Raw genomic sequence first — 21,483 nt, forward strand, 5'->3', positions numbered from 1 at the left:
AAGTTTTTGGATTTAGCATATTTTGGGGTCGGGGCTGCGGGCCAAACCGAAAGGCCAGTTGGTACACCAATTTAAAGAGTATCACCCTAAAGAACCTGGTCGAGTTCGGTGTAGATTGTTCGAAAGCTTGCCGAGTTATAAACCTTCAATAAACCTTTCATAGACCTTTCTACAAAGCCAACATAAATATCCAGAATCATGAATTTGTTTCAGGTGTAGTCCAATTATCAAAGCCAGATGCATGACACTATCCAGAAACCTAAAACAATTAGTAAAGACAAATGCAAGCACTCTCACGCAGGGGTTTCTTGGAAGAAATTGCTGGAAGGCATTTGTGGTTAAGCAGAAACACGATTCACTTCTGAATCAGTAGGGTGAAGGAGGTCAATCAATTCGCATTTTAAAAATATTGATTGTTTTTCAAAAAAAATGACAATTTAACACAAAGCTGTAACATTTCAGATATTTTACAACCATTCTTAAAAGCTCTACTTCTTTAAACATGATTTGTTCTGTTATTCTTTATTCATCTCAGACTCAGACTGGGGGTTGGTGGAAAACATGGTGGGAATTTGTGTCTGTGTGTCTGCATTTATTCCTCCGTAAAGTTTTTCATGGTTCTTGCCTCAAAACCTAATACTGTCATGGTACAATGGTATCTGAAGCCTGTGGGTTAGAAACTACTGCTCCCTGAGTTTCTGTTATAAGCTTATTGGATAAAATATTCTTTGGACCGGGGGAGGAAACCGGAGTGCCCGGAGGAAACCCCCGAAGGCATGGGGAGAACATGCAAACTCCGCACACACAAGGCGGAGGCGGGAATCAAACCCTGACCCTGGAGGTGTGAGGCGAACGTGCTACCCACTAAGCCACTGTGCCCCCGTTAAGGATTTCACTAATGTCTTAATTGAGTTTCAGACATTTTTAGCTTACTCTTCCCTGTTTTCGGTGGACAATATAGATAAAATTCCTGGGGCGATTTCAATATTTCAGCTGCTTTTTTGAATAATCCTTCAAGATTATCTTGTCGTTTGTAGATGTCAGCTGTGTGTTGTTGTTTCAGATGTAACACATAAGATTTATATTAATGCACTAGTCTAATAGATTAGCATTTCTACTATAGAATAGTATAGTATAGTATAGTATAGTATAGTATAGTATAGTATAGTATAGTAACAAACATTTAAGTTTATAAGACTTATAAACAACTTACAAAAAATGTGCTGTTCTTTAACAAAGAAAAATGCATAATCACTGATGTTTTTATGAGCTGTTGATGTAACATCGATAAAAAATCTTAGATGTTGTAGGTTTGGAACATGACATGGGTCCCTGATATGATTAGGACAGAGGAAAGTGACTTTCCGGGTGCTCAATCACATGAGGTATTACAAGGAGTGTTTTTTTTTACATCAAGATAAGAAAGGATAGGCAAGACTATTTAGGCAACGACAAATTCTAGCTAAAATAATGAACGTGATATAATGTACGTACTTGTCTGGCAAATGTATATTAATGTTGAAAGAGTACAATATGCCATTTTTTTAAATAATTAATTAAATCACAAGCATAATCTTTAAGTCATGCTACATATCACATCATCTGGATTGAATTATTTTTGTCCTTTGCATGTTATTCCTCACATTTTCCACTCTTCTTCTTCCAACCATCCATCCATCCATCCATTTTCTACCGCTTATAACGTTGTTTCTTCCTGTGATGATCTCCACATGTTTGAAACACACCAAAGTTAAATTAATCTAATAATAAAAATAACATCCCCAAGTTCGATATTTCTGGTGAGCAATCACAAATGACCTGTTGAAAGAAATGTGAATCAAAAGTCAGTCATTTCCTTTCCCATAAATATATAGCCTGAATTACAACGTCATGTTCATATAAAGCTAAGATTAATCAGCATCCAAAAAACTTACAAACTGCAGTGGAAAAAAACAGAATTCCAACTATGAGAAAGCCCCATTGATGAAAGCTGTGTTGCGCAATGTTTTGTGTGTGGCAGTAAAAACCTGTTTCACTAATGAAATTTTGTTTTGGAAGCCAGAACCCAGGGTTTCCTGCAGGTCAGTGTGATTCATGCTAGACTTAGTTTATCGGAAGGAAACATTTCAACGCCATATAAACATGTCTGGGAGCACAGAAGACATGAGCAAGGGGTGCTTTCATGCCTCCTCCTCCTCTTCCTCCTCTTCCACCTTAAAAGGCCTCAGGAAGAGTCTGACCTGCCTGGAAAAAACCCTCAATTTTACTGCCATCTAGTGATCACCGAGAAGAAGCTTATTTTTGGGGTAAAAAAAAAGCCCCAGAACGCATATACTGTATAATAGAAATACTTTGAGTGGAACACATACATGTCAGATGGAGGCAGACAGTAAGCAAACTGTATTTTAATTAAGATAGTGTTAGAATAAAGGCTACGACTTACAGTAGTTAAATTTTCTATTTTACCAAATAAATAACTTCAATTCTTCTTCACCCACATTTCCTAAAATCTATAATATATCTATAATCTTATAATCTATAATCTTTTAAATCTATAAAAGTTCACAGCAATCAGCAATCTTTACAGTCATCTCATTGTCTTTCTTTTTTAGTTTTTTTTTAATTTTTAAAACTCTTTAATTTTTTGAATTTTTTTTAGAATTTTTAGAATTTTTTCTTAACTCTCATTTCAAGAAATATATAAAAAATATAAAAATATAAAATGTTTTGAAGTTAAAATAAAAATCAGTTTTGCTTTCTGACTAATTTAAAGTCATGTGGCAAAAAAATGGGTTCACAATAAATACTCACAATAAATACACAGTAAATACTATTTATTTTTTAAGTGTGAAGGAACTGAAGTACAAAGATAGAAAAAACAGCAGAAAGAAATTTTATATTTTCATTTCCTTATAAAACAGTGGTGAATCAAAGTGTATCATGTTCTCCAATATTCTTTCTAAGCAAATTTTAACTAGACAAAGTCTAAGGATGGAAATGTCTTCTAGAGTAAGAAATGTAGGGAACAATAAAAAAAATCATAAATTTAGTCTTGTTTTATATTTACTGGGCATATCTGTATATTTCCACAAGACAAAAAAAATGAAAGAAAAAGTAGAGTGGTGTCTGGAATAGACGAGACACAACATGCCCACGCTGCTTTAGAATGCAATCATGCAGTGTTATAATCTTCTTTAGCCTAGAGCAGAAGAAAACTGTCATTAACTGCATAATGGCATCAGGTTTCAAGCTAGCCACGTATAAAGCAGCTCTGCCACCCAAAACAGATGTGTAAATGTGCTTCCTTTCTACATTCCAGTGAATCTTCTTCTTACACTTAGACCCTGGGATCATTCCATGCTGAACACAAGAGCAAGAAGAGTGCATTTAATTACTAACAGAAGTTTTGACTATAGAGTTGTCCTAACAATGAACTGCACCTGGTGAATAAGTCTTACCTAACACAATGAGTCTTTGTTAAAGCTTCTGAATAAATGGATTCCTCATGAACACATCATTCTTGAACACAGTTATTGTCAAAAAATAAGTGATTTGTAATTTGTAATTCTTGTATTTGATGTAATTCTTTTTCATTCTTTCTTTCTTTCTTTCTTTCTTTCTTTCTTTCTTTCTTTCTTTCTTTCTTTCTTTCTTTCTTTCTTTCTTTCTTTCTTTCTTTCTTTCTTTCTTTCTTTCTTTCTTTCTTTCTTTCTTTCTTTCTAGTAAATGTTTTATTCTGGTCAACATGGGTCCATATCCTATCCTGGGAACTTTATGGTGACACTCATTTTTATTCTAATTCATAGTCAATCTTGCACTTTTCAATTTGAACCCTGTGAATGACTTCTTATTAACCCTCCATGTGCATATTTATATAACATACCAATGAATAACTTCTTATGGGGGCACGGTGACTTAGTGGTTAGCACGTTTGCATCACACCTCCAGGGTCGAGGTTCGATTCCCGCTTCCGCCTTGTGTGTGCAGAGTTTGCATGTTCCCCCAGTCCAAAGACATGCATGGTAGGTTGATTGGCATCTCTGGAAAATTGTCAGTAGTGTGTGTGATTGTGTGTGTGCCCTGTGATGGGTTGGCACTCTGTCCAGGGTGTATCCTGCCTTGATGCCTGAGATAGGCACAGGTTCCCCGTGACCCGAGGTAGGTCTGATAAGCAGTAGAAAATGAATGAGTGAGAGTGATGGATCATTTAACCATTCCTAAAGCAATATATAATCTTTTAAATCTATAAATGTTTACATCTATTAGCAATCTAAACGGTCATCTCATTGTCTTTCATCTGCCTTCATGGAGAGATTGGCTTATGAAGGAAACTTAATTCTCCTGCTTAATCTGATTACATGCCATGAAATTATGTCTGCGATGTCATCATGATGTCCACGTTTAATTCTAATAAGAACCTTAGACCACACCCACAATCTAAAACGTAGAGCGACCACCAGGGTCTGAGATCTTGTAAAGAAAATCCATAAACACATCGAAGAGGCATCTGTTCAAGATACACTATATTGTCAGGTAAGCCAGATAGCTTTCTATCCCAACCTTTTTGTCACTTAGATATGATTTTGTGTGTTGCATGAGACAAATGCACTTCATTTCTAACAGTTAACAACCATCTTTATTCAAATAGAAAAAAATGTTAGAAAAAATAAGGATGCTGCATAAAATTCAAATCAATTCAATACAGGAATCTAATTGTCTAATAAGGCATTATATATTGTACTGTACATCGTATATCTACAGTAAAAGCACATATATAAAAGTGTTTTGTATATTTTTTATATATGATCCTACAAACTCATGGACAAGCTGTAATAGTCTTGTAAAACTCTTGTAAATGTAAATATCTTTGAATCTTTGGTCTGTCGTCAGAGGGAAAATGATTTACACACACACACACACACACACACACACACACACACACACACACACACACACACACACACACACACACACACACACACACACACACACACAGGAGTAGAAATTTATCAAACTATTAAAGCATGGCAGCCGTGTTGCGAGCTCCGAGGAAATTTTGCAGTTTTTCATTTATTTCCAAGAATTTCACTCACTCACTTCACAGGCACACATGTTATATACAAATGTATTTCCATCGTATTCAAACTGTATAAATATAAAATTAATTATCGACTTGTTAGCTTTATGTCTAGTTACAGGATTCATTACATACATAACATAAAAAGAAAACCATAAAACTTTACTAATGAATGAAAAACTTTGCTGCGATGATGCCCGTCACTATACATACTGTAGCAGAATTCATTTGGACTTTGCTTTTCATAAAATTTTTTAACCTACTTGCTCTCTAGGGATTTCCACACTCAGTATGTCTACTTAAATGCAAAACAAGTGTGTAATTATGTGTATTAATCTTATAATCCAATCTCAACCTTGAAGTGTAGGTGACACTGACATCTCTAATCCATCTTCTTGTAGTTACATCATCATAATCAGGGTGGTTTAATCCACCACACCTGCTGACATCCTTCTCTTACTAGCTATCACTCTATCCATTCACTTTATCATTTATTCATTCATCCTTTTCTGTAGTTATATGCAAAACATTGTGTCTGAACAAGCTAAATGATAGCATACTGTGGGCTGTATCTTAGTATGCCAAAGAACTTCTCCATTGTTGATCATTGTTGATTACCCAACAGGAAGTTGCACAATTTGGGCAAATTTGGAGATTATTAATCCTATTTATCCAGGAAGTCCTATTTTTTCTTTTCTCAGAAGAGTCACAGGACATTCACTGTAAAGATGTCAGATGTAGACCAGGAAGAGGAATTATTGGAACCACAGACAGGTAACACAATGACACTGATGACAATGATCATTAGTCTACTATTATTCTATCACATTTATGTTTAGTTATTCAAGCATCATTCAACACCACATAATAATTCCACAAGTTCAATTTGTTTCATTTCTATAAGAATAGATATTGTCACACAGAACCTTTACAGAAATTTGGATATAAGTAAATGACAGTAACAAAGAAAAACTTCCTAAGATGACATAAGGATGAAACTCAAACCAAACTCAAAACAGAACCCATCCTCTTTCTGATGACACCACAAAGTCGGATTATAAATCGTTATTGCATACACATGTAGAAGAGTAAAGACAAACAGCACTAAGTGTGATGAAAGGATCTTCAGCATAAACAGATTCTCAACAACAGTCCCCAGGATGAGACAGGCTTTATGATCACCGCAGCACTTCCTCGGTATTCAGGTTAGATAATCCAATGAAGTATGTCCTTGAAGCATAGAAATCATTTGGAAGTCCATTTATCTTTGGTAAGCACTACATTCTAGTCAGGATCACAGTGGATCTGAAGCTTATTCTATGTACAGTATACTGCATGCAAGGCAGGAAAACACCATGGATGGTATATTAGTCTACCACACTCCAGACTTACCAGAGTAATAATTAAAAAAAAAGTAATAAAAATTGTCACAAAGGAAGAACGGAAATGCTTAACCTTAAAGATTTATTTATGTTTTACATAATAATTTTTTTTTACATAATACATTACATAATACATTTTTATTGCAAACAAAGTTAAATAACAATACAGAATCCCATTTTGGTTTTACCTGAAAAGGAGTAAATTAAAAGAATTACAACAATAACAATAATAACAATAACAGAAAGGAAGTAAAAAGAAAAAGAAGAAAACAAACCACCCACCCCGGGTCCTGACCCTTTTGAATTATCGAATACAAGTCATTTAAATTTACAAAAGAAAAGAAAACTTTCCATTGAAGAAGAAGGCGACATCTGGCCAACATGTAAATGTAAGTGTAAATGATGTAAAGCTAATAACTTCTTTTTGCATAGAGTTTAACTGAGAGGCTTCATCTGGAAGTCCAATTATAACAATTAATGGGCAGGGTTGCAAATGTAATCCCAGAATTGTGGACATTGTACTGAAATAACCTTACCAATTATTATATATTCGTGGACAGAAAAAAAACGTGAGTTAGGGCATCTGTCACATTTGTCCTCGACATCTGGGTAAATCTGATACAATCAATATTTAGAAAAATGCACCGTGTAAATGACCTTTTACTGGATAAGTGTGAGATGAGCACATGAGACATTACTAAAGCCATTCACAACACTATCCCACCACCCGTCCCCAAGCCGAAGTCCCAGTTCTCCCTCCCAAAACAATAAAACGGAACTGCACATATGTACTAATACATATTAAATTCATAGCCTCCTTAGAATAGTGAACTGTGAGTGTACGACAGGACGATTTAACAACGCCAAACATACCACTATTACTGCCTGGCAATGTTCTTCCAATATTTTAGAATATATTAAAGAGTGAATCCATACTGTATAAGTCTTCTTTGATTGTTTGTTTAAGGATGTTAGCTTTGGAAAAGCAATAAAAAATTGATCACAAAAAAAAAAGAAAAAAAAAGAGAGAGTAAACAGATTTAGCAAATTATCTGGTGTTTTCACCGGATAATATGTACAACATTCATACAGTACAGAGGAATAGAGAAACCCTAAAAAATAACTACAAATAAGCCCTATCTATAGCCGGGGTCTTCAATTCAGTGACCAAGTTTCAAGAAGAGCACCAAACTAGTAGGAATTCTGAGACTCTTTTACTGGAGTTGTTGACTTCATGAACTGTCAGGGAGAACACTGATGTAATGCTTATTAATGAAGTATTTCACAAGAAACCAGCATAGCTAACAACACAATGTGTCACAAAAAGAAAACACTCAAAGTTGGTCATACACAAATATTTTGATGCAACATTGTGAGTATCAACTTGTAACAGTGAGACTGCTTCATGCTAAAATGAATACATTAGTAATAGCAACATACCAAACCATAGAATCATAAAAAAATTATCATTATATTTTCCACTACAATATGATTCTGATACTTAATCTTAGCGTAAATTGTTGCTAGGTTTTGTTTTTAAAGTGCATTAGGTCAATTGTGTGTGAGTGAGTAAACAAAAAACATTTCATTTATTCTCTTTCAGTGTTTGCAGTTTGTGAAGTTTGATGTAACACTAACAATCTACAGCATCTAGTGGGAACACATATACAAAATCTAATGTTCTTAGCAAATTTGGAAAAAAAAACAAGAAAACAAATCTAGCTAATATATTGCTAACAACATATTGAAACTAATGCTGCGGAGTTAACATCCAGCTCTCACGTTAAGCCTCTTTTTTTAATAATTCCATATAAATTCTGATTCATTTATAGATTACAGTAAGTGTCGATGATTCCTGTGGTTTCTGCAGGTCCCAAAGGAGTGATCCATGACTGGAGGAAATTTAAGCTAGAAAGTGAGGACCATGAGAACACACCACAGAAGCGGAGAGAGCTCCTCAGACAGATGTCCAACCCAAAGGCTAACAACGATGATAGCCAGGAAAGAATTAACCGCAAGGTCATTAACCAAAACCAGCTTGTGTGCTAAGTAGATATCTTAAAATTACTAGTAAAATATTACACCAGCTGTCATGAACGAATGGAGGATTTACAAACACATAGAAAAAAATCACTTTGAATTTAAAATATTATTTGTTTTAATACTTGTTTAATATTTGTTTAGAAACACTTTATTTAGAAATATGAATTATTTATGGCTTCCATTTACCAAGCCTTATGAGTCCTTTTGCTGCCATACAGAACAACTCCCCATGGTGTCTGATGAAGACATCACCTGAGCCAGTAATATAATAGGAAAATTGTGAAGGGAAATCAAAAAGGGTATATATAAGAAGTATTGAAATACAGCCTTTATGTGTCCATGTTATAAATGTGTTTATATGGGGTTAATAATAAATCATGCAAAAAAATAGGCAATTTCCTTGCTCTAAAGGCAGATGATTTACCTCATCATTACTTTGGGCCTCTAAGAACTGAAATTTTTGACTTCCTGATTTACAGGCTGAACTCTGATGTAATTCTTTTTCATTGAAAATGTCAAACGAAACCAGACTATCAGCATCATAATAATGTCTGGTGACGTGTAAATATGTAGCACTGATAACAGAATAATGTGTCACCCAAAAACAGATGAGTGTTCAGGAGTATGAGATGATCCAGGAGGAGGATGAGCAATGTCTGAAGAAATACCGCAGGCAATGCATGCAGGTAATGCATGACCGCTTGAGCTTCGGGCCCAAGTTCGACAGCGTCTTTGAGCTGGAAAGCAGTGAAGCCTTCCTTAAGGCCATTGAAAAGGAGCACCGTCTCACGCTGATCATCGTGCACATCTATGATGATGCTATAAAAGGCTGTTATGCTCTCAACAACTGCTTGAACAGCCTGGCCATCGAGTACCCCAGCGTGAAGTTTTGTCGAATCCGGGCATCCGCCACAGGCGCTGGAGAAAGGTTCTCTGACGATGTTCTACCCACTGTGCTAGTGTATAAGGCTGGAGAAATGCTGGGAAACTTCATTTGTGTTACCAAGCACCTCAATGAGGAGTTCTTCGCTATTGATGTGGAGAACTTTCTTAATGAGTACGGCTTGTTGCCAGAGAAGGAATTTGCTGCCTGCCCTGATGATGATGAAGAGCTTGGGGTAGAATAATCTAGAAAGATCACACTAGTGGAGAAAAGCCATAGTAGAAGATCCATGGTAAATGTTTGGGACCAAGCATACAGACAGGCAATAAGTTTGTCATGTATAGAAGCTCATTAAGTCACATTCTCTAATCAGATAGTCACATCCCATTGCAGTTACTATGCATTATTAGAAACATGTGAAATAAGGCAATGCTTAAGCACACTTATATTAACCAAAGCAAAGATGTTTCTTATCGGTAACTTACTGAAGACACCAAGATTATTCTAGCACATTTCCATAGAATAAATAAATATAAATGACTAAAAACCAAACATTTTAGCTGATAAAGAATAGCAGGTCCTTGCTTACAACGATCTGAATAAGGACTAACCCGAATAATCAGTGACAGGTTAGTGCTAAAATTGGTTGAAATGTTTGGCTCATTTTGGGGCTTCGTGTTACCGCTTTTGATTATTGCAATCTCCATGGTCTGTTGTCAATGTCAGCATTTCTTTCTTTATTGAACTAGCCATGTTTGTAAGTTCACTAGAAAGAGCAGAGCAGAAAAGGTAAATAAAATCAATATAACTAGGAAACTTTGTGAAAACGTAACTTATTGTGTGCTTCTGATATTTTTAGCCAAAGTCGGCACAAGTAAGTAGGTAATATAAGTAGGTGAGGCAATAGAAACAGTGACAATATGCAGCATCATGAAAAGTTTTATCATCCAGTGGAAAAGTGCAAATCTTGAACACAATTCTGAGACACCAAAGTAGATTTTGTTTAGACACTATGAGACATGTAAACATTTAAACCCAGGATACATTTTGGGACAAATTTACAATTTGATATGAATCTTTTACAATTAAATTCAAGAAAATATATTTGGTTGAAATATGAAATTTTATCTGTATCCTACCAAATAATTTATACTCAAAGGTGCAAAACTTTAGGCTTATAGTGGTGGGATTAGCCTGTTTTTCCTTTTAACTTTATTTGTCTGAACTAAACCCAAACTTCAACTTTGCTTGTTCAAATTAATACAAAAGATGAGAATAAAGAGAATAAAATAAAAATAATTAAAAATCAGTATCTGTTCATGTAGTAAAAATCAGTATCTGTTCATTAGTTTTTATTATGGAATTATTTGGAATAATAGTATGAATGAATAATCCAGATTATGAAAAAATCTTTGATTGGGAAATTAACATGCATCACTTTTCCTCGTAAATATTAAGTAAAAACAAAATATTACACACTTTATTATATAAGTACTCTATAACAGAAATGTGATCTATACATAGAAATGTGTTATGAGTTGTTCTGAATAAATGATTTAGTATTATTGATATGTAATACACACTAACATGAAACATTATTATTATTTGTAATTCAATACTATTGAGAAATAAAACATTTCTTAAGAAGTAGAATTGAACACTATGTTGGGTAGGGTTTGGAAAGTGTTCAGAGAATTTGAGGTTTTTGGAAAGAGCTCACCATTTGAGATTAATTCCTATTACCCTGCATACTGCGCTTTTACAAACTAAACTGAGTGTATATCTTTCATCCACTTACCTATGTGTATGGCTCATATGATATTCTGAAATATTTCCATGACAATATTTAGGATCGAATGCTTCAAGATGCATTGTATAAGTGACTATTAACCTATGCAAACTACTGACATTATGTTTAAGTTTACCATAGTGGCTTGTTTAACTATATTGTTTATTGTTGCTGCAACCTAATAGAGTTGATTAATAAATAATGAAAAGGCATTTTTATTCTATTACTTACCTTTTTTTTTTTTTTTTTTTTTTACAGTATTATTCCATTATACCTTTCAGGTCTAGGTTCCTCAGTTTGATCCTGAACTCTGTTCTCCCAATATCCAAATAGGTTTCCTCCAGGTTCTATGATCTTTTCCCAGCTTTCAAAAACAATCTGTTAGATGGATTGGACATGTAAAATTACCCAGAATGTAAATTAGGTGCCGTGCGATTGACTGGCATTTAATTTGGGGGTACATTCCTGCCTCTTGACCAGTGATGAATGAATTAATGAATTAATGAATATAAATATATCGATGGTGATACATAAACAAGTGCAGCCTCACTGTTTTTTTGGTTCAACCAATAATTCACATATCATACATAAAGGAAGGAGAGATACGATAGTCAATTCAGTGGACACCGAATATTGTGTTTTGACTGACACACAGACTAAGAGTGACCACTTCTTGGACCTAAAATATTGTCTTAATACTTGACTTTTCTCCAAACCATTCCTTGAAACTAAAATCAAGATGTTTTTGAAAAGTGTCATAGATTTTCACAAGAAGAATTGTTCCCTGATTACAGTAAGCCGACAACAGTCAGACACAACTGGTTTATCAGGAACATTATACAGATTACACATACATTATAAATTAGTGTTAGTACTGAAAGATTGAGAAAAATTGGTGACTCATGTTTTCAACTGTATCTAGGATTCAGCCATAGTTATGTCATGGAAACAGGTTTGTATTTAAAAACAAACTAAGATTGGGTATTTCTCTAAGAAATCTTGATGAGTTATTACATGTCTAAGTAAAGATCAAGACAAGGACTTAAACTTTTTGGCATATGGGTTACACATAATCCTTTTATTATTGGTAGATTTTAGGTGTCATTGGAACAAGCACAAGAAGATTTTAATGTAAATGTTCTTATGCTGCCAGAACTTTGTCTCTGATCTCAACTGACAAAAAATGTGTAAATCTAAAATCTAAATAAATATAATGTGAAGGTATATGAATTAATGTCTTCAGGAATACACAACTGGTGGTTTTTGTGTGTGTCTCATCAATCAGCAAGTTACAACTCAGAATTTATTAGTGAATATGTTTAGTGATGAAGCGGATATAAGGATGATGACACCTCTCACTGCTTGGAAAATGCTCCAGAGGGACAGGACCCTGTGTTAAGGAGATGTAAACAATGTGCTCATTACACAATTTTGATTACAGCCATCAGTGTGTCACTGCTTTGATTCTTTTATGGGTCATTTTGACTTTTGAAGTTTTAATTTAACTCATAAATATATCCAAATATATTCAGAAAATATGCAATTAAAAACAGATAAAAAAAAGTAATTTACTGTAGTTTATTTTGGCAAAGTTATAAACAGCTGTCATTGTACTGTTATTCATTAAGATAGAGTAGAGAGGTCGCTGTTGCCAAGAGGGCAACTGCAGCCGCCACCACCATTCCTGCAAGGAAGAGAAACAAAGAGACCATAACTAATGATGGTTTTTACTCAACACACTCTTTAGTGCCTGTGGAAAAACACTGCCATTAACAATGCCCATTGTGAGTCACTTCTAATTAGGGACAGTTAAGTATGTTTTCTCTCTTACTCCAAATGTAAACGGCAATCTGAGATATGTTCGCTGTCTCTTCAGTTCTGCGCTTGAGTTATAAAACTAATGTAACCGTGGCATGGTTTTAGTGCCAGATCAGTTGGATTGAGTATTTCAGAAACTGCAGATCTTGAGATTTTCATACACTAAAAAAAGCTTGCTGAATTTACTTAATTAAAATGTGTCCATGAGACTGAATTGTGCAACATTAAAACAATCCCTATTTGTGCATCCAATATGATTGGAGCATGTATTTTCAAAGCCTTGAATAAAATGAAACATCAAGCGCGCACCCAACCTGAGACTAAAACCCATGATGCTGGTGTTCTGCAGCAGATACATTACTCCTGTGTTAAATTTAACACTATAGTAAGGGTTCACGTGGGTGCCAACATCCTCGTGAGGTTTCACGCTGTAATTGGTTTACATTCAATTTAATAAACAAAAACTGTACACAATGAAAAAAAAATATTTTTTAAGAAAATTAATCTAACTAACCACATTTTCCTTTTTGGTGGTGAAAATAACAAAAAACATCCAGTCAGTTACAGCTCTGCAGTCAGAAACTCCTTTTTTTTATAACAGAGATCAGAAAAGACAAGCCGGACTGGTTTGAGTTCAAACAAAGGTTTCATTGTAACTAGACAGTTTGAAGATGTGAAAAAAGTAGTCTGAAAAAAGGTGATGGAACCAGATGTGATCTCATGCTGTTGTAGCTCATCCACTTTAAGGTTAAACGTATTGTGTGTTCGGAGATGCTTTTCTGCTCACCATGGTTGTAAACAGTAGTTATATGAGTTGCCTTCCCGTCAGTTTGAAAAATCTGGCAATTCTTCTCCAACCCGTGACTCACTAACAGTCCATTTCCAGCACATTTCAATGCTGCTTAATTAATTAATTTTTTTTTTTTTGCGCAACATTCTGTGTAAACTCCGTAAACTGTCATGAGTAAATCCCGGTTTCTATAATATGGAAAATTAGTCCATATGGACACCAACAACCATGCCACACACAAAGGAACTTAGAGGATACAGTACATTTTTTCCCATTTTGATGTTTAAGATGAACATCAACCAGGCTCTTTTACCCGTATCTGCAGGACGTTTATACATTGCACTATACTTTGCCACAGGAGGATTCTTAATGAAGTGGTGTTCTGAGTGAAAAACAAAAGGTGTAATGATTTTGCACAGTGACTAACTGGTGGCTATGTGCTGTCCTTCCCAAAAAATGAAATATTATGAATACTTGTTTATTGTGATACATGGAATAAATAATAATAATAATAATAAAGTGACATTGAAAATGTTTAGAACCTTTTGTCTGTAACGCACCTGTATACTGTAATGCCGTTTTCTTTTTTGGCACCACTTCACTGCTGGCTTGTGTAAACACAGTGTAAGTGGTTTCCTCACACCCATCTTCCACTCCCAAAACAGAGCAACGTGCTAAAACACACAAAAATCCCCACATTTACTCTATCCATATTTTATTGGCTCATTTCCTCTGCCTGATTCATTGGTATTGTATGTATTAACATTTCAGATCCGCTTTTCAGAGTTTGTTCAAACTGGTCTATGCAGGATGAGGCAATGTTCACAGAGATTTTATGATGACTTGGCACACACTCAATTAACATCACTCTATATACTCGATATACCTAGGATTATTCATGTGTTAATATGTCTCAGCAGGTTAAAGCACTATCGCTTTTAAAATGCCTGAATTACCGGAACACTCACTCACTCACTCATTTTCTACCGCTTATCCGAACTTCCTGGGTCACGGGGAGCCTGTGCCTATCTCAGGCATCATCGGGCATCGAGGCAGGATACACCCTGAACGGAGTAACCTACCATGCATGTCTTTGGACCGGGGGAGGAAACCGGAGTACCCGGAGGAAACCCCCGAGGCACGGGGAGAACATGCAAACTCCACACACACAAGGCAGAGGCGGGAATCGAACCCCCAACCCTGGAGGTGTGAGGCGAACGTGCTAACCACTAAGCCAACATGCTCCCCAATTACCAGAACATATTTCTTTAAAATTTGTAATCAATGGATTGCACTATGAATATTATCGTAAAGGTTTTTTGGACCGATCTAATGATGCTGTGGTACAAATTTGATTATGGAAAGAATAGGAAAAGAAATACATTTGTTTTGATTATTTAAACCTTCTAAACAGGAGTAAGAGTCCTGATGATTAGAAGTTACATTAAGTTGTTTACATTTTAATTTGTTCGTTTTTTTTGTTGGTGTGATTAATCATCCCTGGTTTCTTGATGCTACCTTATAAATTTGCTGATACTCTAATTGAATGTTTGTAAGAATAGAAGAGAATTGTTTTCGAAAACAATTCTAAATGGCAGAAAATTCAGTATAGCAGAAACGAAAATTATGGTGTGAATTTGGTTTTACCCAAAAGAAAAATGGAATCGTGTTTCTATGGCAATGTGTATGGAAGTTTTTGTGGACATATATACAAATGTGCTCAAAAAATGCTAAATCTTTGCTCAAAAATAGCTAAAATTGCTGTGAAGGTCTCGGACACAGTGTTAAATGTCAAACAAAGGACAATGGACCACTAATCAATGATGAAATGTGTGATTTTACTCTGAGCCTCCATGCTGATGTCTACGTCCCCCTCTTGTAAATCACAACTCAGCATTTCTTTAAAGCGTTCAGCCACATCCGCAGTGTTCTCATCTGGGAAAATGTAGTCACACACACTCAGGCCAGAGCCGGATAAGGGGGCAAACACACGCCGGGGTAGATCCTGCTGCCCAGAGGCCAGATCTGCTGACACAGACATGAAAAATAATCATGTTGTACATTCAAATATGAGCTATGTAAATTTGACACGATATATTCCCTAAATGCACATGTGTAATAAGTAAAAGGCTGTCTTTCTCAGTTCAACTACTACTGAAAATGACCCATTTTTATTTTTGTCCTCTGAATGACTCAAAGTGTGGCTTCTGCAAACCCAAGATTACGTAAGTCAGTGTTTTTCTGCTTTAACCCTTAAAACAAACCGCATCCAACATGGTTTACATCTATCATCACTTCAGGGAACGATATTAAGAGTTTTAAAACATTAAACATACCATATTTGTGTTTTTCTGCGATTTTCTAAGGTGAAATTTAAGCACATCCACTCCAGCTTTTCCAAGTTAAATAATCATGTTCAGTTGGACCACAGTATAATAGAGATTAAAGTTGAACACATTCTATTGAGGTCTACAGTAACTTTCTATTGACACCAAACATGAGACCATATCCACATCTTTATAGATACCTTTAACTTATCACCTTTAACTTTGACTTTCCTGGGAATCTGAAGTCAACTGTCAGCCAGTTATAATGGTGTAATGCAGTGTTTCCCAATCGTTTTACAGAGACGTACCCCCCAGGGACTTAACATCATTCTGCGTACCCCCTCTCACTCATATTTGTGGTCTTGATTTTTTTAAAACGTGCATTTTAAACACATGTACCTTCATAAAATAACTTATTTGATCCAACACAACTTTAGTATACAAATAATTTTTTTAATGACTCACCGTTTAATGAGATGGATGTGATCGAAATGACTTGAATAACTCTGGGATGTTTGGTTGTTTCGGAGACAGTTTTAGTCTTAAATCATTCTCTATGCAGAGTCTGTGTCGATATTTGTTCTTTATGCTGGTAAGTGGTGAAACCCCACTTTCGCACAGGTATGTTGTCGAGAAGGGCAGTAATGTTTTCAAAGCGTGATCTGCTAAGGCAGGATACTCTGCATGCAAGGCGGAATGCATGCAAAGCAGAATGCTTCGTTTCTAAATGCCTAGAGTATTTTTGCACATATAACGCACTGTGGTTTGGGATTTTTTTCACTGCCAATGTATGTAAACCCATATGAAATTAACTTATCATATTTGCACCTTTTTGATGGTCTTTCTGTGAATTGCTGAACCTGAGCTGGTGCCAAAACCTCCGCTAAATCGCTGTCTGTATCGGTGTTAACCGTAGCAGGGGTTGGAGAAACACTTTCAGCTGAAATGGAGGAACCCGGGGTGCAGTCAGAGGACTGTGGGTCATCCAAGCTACTGGGAGTTGATTTTCTAAATCTTTGCAGCCACTTATCCATTTTTATCTGCTTGTTAAATTATGCTTCGTTCTTAACCGTGTGCATTGGAATTACATGCGATACGAAAAGACGTGCACTTACGCATGACACTTGAGTGGACACAGATTTTTGTCGACTGCAGATAGGGTGATTTGATCGGATGTCATGAATTTGACCTTTTATGGCACTTCCTAACTACTTTTCTGTTTGTACACTAGAGGGGGCACGTCTTTATATTTAGAATGAGAAATACATGTGTGGTTGAATATTAGGTGCGGTATAATTACATTAACATACAGTATTTTATTCACGTACCCCCTCCGTCATGGGGAACCACTGGTGTAATGTAACTGGACAGAAAAATACCTGATACTCATAAACATCACCTGCTAAAACACTTCAGATTAATGTGCAGAAACCAAATGTTAACATTACTCTCACCTCCACTGAGGGAACTTCTTAGGACTCTTCCACAAAAAACACACAAGACCAGACACGTGTGAACAGTGAAGTGATTCTTTTACATGTTTACAAATTCCTACATAGCACCATCTAGTGCTCATTTCCCAATACATCTATATTATTAACTAGTGCCAATTATGCGGTTAATGCATACAGATTTATTCTGAATCTATAATTTATAACCTAGATTTTTAGGCACTTTGGATAATATCATACATAATTTTTTACCCCCATTATTCATGAGCAGATCCTCCAGAAGCATCTCGATGCGGCTGAAAACCGTATTCACTACGTCGCTCTTGAGTGCCTGTGAAATGTGTTAAAAAAAGTTAAATGTTAAAAATGGATAAATAATAGTATGATAAAGGTGTCAAAAATATTAAATATATATTTTTTAATATATAATGATATCAAATTATTTGGTTAAAGAATGTGCTATAATCTAATCTAATCTTTTTATTTATACTACTGCACTGCATGTCACATCATGCTCCTGAAAATACACCGGAGACCTTATATCAAGGTTTACAGGTTATATAGAGAAATGACTATAAATGTTCAGGTGCTGAGCGTAACAGGGTTGAAGAAAAAAAAAGCACTGAAAGTAACACCTTTGTTGTGCTCACCTGTGCGGCGTGTCTGGTTTTAGGTTTGTTGGTGTGAATGTATGCTCTGCAGTGAACCGCTCCGCTCACATGCACTGAGCCGCTGCACTCCTGCACCACAGCGCTGGACATCTGGCCTGCATCTGCATCCTCCTGATTGACACAGGTAATTAATCAGAGCAATCTGACAATCTCACACAGCTCATTTATCCAGATAATACTCACTGCTGAGACGAGGAGCTGCGCTCGAACCGTCTGCTGCTGGCTCGCCTTGGTGCTCTTTTTCTGCATTAGAAAATGAACATAGATGATATCAAAGTGACAAAAATACTTCCCCCTTTTTACCCCATTTGCTACTTAACAAGGAGGTTTAACCAGAGTCATTTTCTTCCGGAGTACAGAGCTTGGTGTCACTCTATGTAAGCATCAGAATCGGGTAGCAGAATTGTAAAAGAAATTTATAAATCCCTTGTCGCGTTACATGTAGCTTATATAATGCTATTAAACAATCAACAAATTTCACTGCTGATTTCCTGCTGATCAAATGTTTTAGCGTGTCTGTGTCCGCTGAAGGAAAGCAAGCAGCATTCTAATCACTTTCTAAACATCACTAGAATTCATAACAAAAATCACACATACAGTAACATGCTGTTAAACTGGCAGCTCAAAAGCTTGAACTCCACATATAGCCCAAAAACAAAAGCCCAACTCACCGGCCCTGATAGGAGCTCACCGTCATCAGTTACAGTTTTACCATTAATAAGACAGAGAGCAGAGTCGATCTGTTTAGCCCACGTCCTCAGTCCATCCTGTAACATAGCACACAGGAATTAATCTCATTTAGTAATTTAAGTGTCAAGCAGCTGCAAGTTAACATATAACTATTATAATTAACCGGTAAAATAAAAGTTCTACTAAGTGCCAGTTTGTACTCAGAATGAACAGCCAGCAATATAGCTGAAGCACCAAAATGTGCAAACGTTCACAAGAAACTTCTTTTTCTCTTATGTGTACCAAAAAAATGATCAAATCAAACAAACAAAAATAAAAAAGCACTGATAGCATGGACACAAATCTGCTTGACGGGGGTGTCCAGGCTACTGATTTAATCTAGTTGTATCACTGAATCTTACACTTTCCATTCAATTCATTTAAACGGTTAAGAATGGACACCATGACACATTTAATCAGTCCAACTCTACACTTGTCACGATTTCATGCAGTGATCAATTTCAGCTGGAGTGCTTTCATATCTGTGTTGACTGTAGCCATGCTTTCCAGAGACAGCGTATCTGAATTGCACTTCACCTTTATGGACTTGTCGATTTTTTCAGACGTGACGGGGATCTGCAAGTCGACCTGCACGTTGCATGTGATCATAGGCCATGAGGAAGTGATGCCACTCTGATACTTCCAATCTGCAGGCTTCGCTGAACACTGAAGCAAAAGTCAGATGTGCATGATTGACAGTGTAGGAAAAATAGCCCAGACAGTTAGATGACTTTACAAGCAGACAAGAGTGACACACCTTTGGATCTTTGACATCAAATGTTTTGCAGACAGCTCTGTTGGCAGTTAATTAAGGAAGATTTACAACATTACAGATTCATTAACAATACATACAACAGACTATCGATGAAAAAATGCAGAATGTTAATATGCGATCCAAGATGTCAAAGACAATAACATGACAGCGTTCAGCTACACTGTGAGGTTTTCTTATGTTTATACAGAAGATCACTGTAAATCATAGTGTGACCTAAACCATTTAGGACTCAGTGTTTGTTCTTCTCTCACGTGAATAAGGATACTTCCTTGTTTTGGAACAGATGTGCAGGGTGATGCGCTCAGTCACATCATCCTCTGATGGATCCCACAGCTTGCTTTTGGATATGGATTTATCCACAGCAAAGACAAGCTAAAGAAACACATATGCTATTGAAGACAGGTAGAGTAGTGATACAAAACCTTTTAGAAACATATTTTGTCTTTCCAGTTCACCTTTTTCAGTGTGTTCTGGGCTTCTTTTGACGCCTCGGGTGGGGCGACAAGAAACAAGCCGAGAACGCTCACGCCTCCGGGGAGCATCCGTGAAACCTAGAATTTGTAGAGAACACAATGTCTGGTAAGTCATGCAAGTCATTTTGAATTCAGTTCGACATTCAGAATCTTGTGTATGTGAATAAATATCTAATTATTGTGTCATTTTTCCATGGAAGACTTTCAGGTGAGCCGCGATCAAAGCACAAACCCATGCTCTTAGACACATATACACAATTGCAGTAGGCTTAGACTGCACATGTTCCCCACCTGTCTGGCATGCTCAGCAACCCACTCCACATCAATGCTGTCCAGTGAGCTTGGCGTTCTCTGGTTCTCTGTGGTTCCTTCAGTCTCTCTGTGAGGTGTCTGCACAGCCAGAACCACAAAGTCCCTCTGTGCTGAACACTAAATGTAAATAATAAAGGATATAAAAAGGTGGAAAATATGGCATATACATTCTTTACTGGAAAATGATAACCTTGGAGCTACTTCAATGCCCAAAGCCTGACTGTGACACTGATATGTACACATTGTCAGTGTTGGATTAATATCGTGTCTCAATCAATACACAAACATTTAATATCAAATCTAAAATGAGATCTAAAAGGCGAGCTGGTGAATGACATAATGATGATGTGTCTGTGGCATTAATGTCCTGACCTGGCCAATGAAAAGTCCAGTCTCACATGACCCAGCAGCTGCTGACAGATTAGTCAGGTACTTCTCCACACATCCCTCAACAATGTAGCCTCTGCCCATCCTGCACATTCAACAGACCATCATAACACATCAGTACATTATAAAAGTCTGCTTTGTCTTACACACTATAAAAGCTTTTACAAGGTAGTACATGCGTCTAAACCATGCATTTAATAAATAACTAGAATACTGATAACGAATGAGTGCAAACACAAGTGTAAACAAACCTGCTTATATTTCATCTAGTTTCATCTAGTTCTTCACTTTCTGGTCAACATGAATGAAGAACTTATGGCTCTGTGGTTCAATCCCATATATCACTGTATTAAAAATAGTGCACTATTTGGGGTGTAAAAAAACCCTAGAAGTCAAGCACTTTAACAGGCAGTGTGGAGACATTTGGAACACGGCACGTGTCTGATGTGTCGCAGCATAAAATACACGTCATTGAATAGAAAAAGTCTGATTGGACGGTTCGATTTTTACAATAGCGTTTTTAGACGATAGAGGGCGCACGAGGCTCGTTCCGTCCGCGTTTGCGATTGGTCAGAA

At 36.2% G+C, this 21,483-nt stretch overlaps 2 protein-coding genes across 2 annotated transcripts; one reads left to right on the forward strand and one right to left on the reverse strand.

The window, feature by feature from the left end:
• Window positions 1-4,430: 4,430 nt before the first annotated feature.
• pdca (phosducin a) lies at window positions 4,431-10,419 on the forward strand. Its single transcript, XM_027145579.2, has 4 exons — window positions 4,431-4,533; window positions 5,779-5,851; window positions 8,330-8,478; window positions 9,111-10,419. Exons 2-4 carry the CDS (start codon window positions 5,806-5,808, stop codon window positions 9,627-9,629), a joined length of 714 nt encoding a protein of 237 aa, XP_027001380.1. The 5' UTR covers window positions 4,431-4,533; window positions 5,779-5,805; the 3' UTR covers window positions 9,630-10,419.
• A 2,318-nt stretch (window positions 10,420-12,737) lies between these two features.
• Window positions 12,738-21,336, reverse strand: odr4 (odr-4 GPCR localization factor homolog). The gene is made up of 14 exons (XM_027145565.2): window positions 21,159-21,336; window positions 20,893-20,992; window positions 20,500-20,637; window positions 20,191-20,286; window positions 20,001-20,107; window positions 19,718-19,754; window positions 19,498-19,626; window positions 18,903-18,998; window positions 18,415-18,474; window positions 18,211-18,342; window positions 17,813-17,891; window positions 15,625-15,807; window positions 14,343-14,456; window positions 12,738-12,858 (listed from the first exon to the last, which is right to left on the reverse strand). Exons 2-14 carry the CDS (start codon window positions 20,989-20,991, stop codon window positions 12,791-12,793), a joined length of 1,338 nt encoding a protein of 445 aa, XP_027001366.1. The 5' UTR covers window position 20,992; window positions 21,159-21,336; the 3' UTR covers window positions 12,738-12,790.
• Window positions 21,337-21,483: the final 147 nt, after the last annotated feature.

This window comes from Tachysurus fulvidraco, chromosome 11, assembly GCF_022655615.1.
Source record: "Tachysurus fulvidraco isolate hzauxx_2018 chromosome 11, HZAU_PFXX_2.0, whole genome shotgun sequence".
Taxonomy (NCBI): domain Eukaryota; kingdom Metazoa; phylum Chordata; class Actinopteri; order Siluriformes; family Bagridae; genus Tachysurus; species Tachysurus fulvidraco.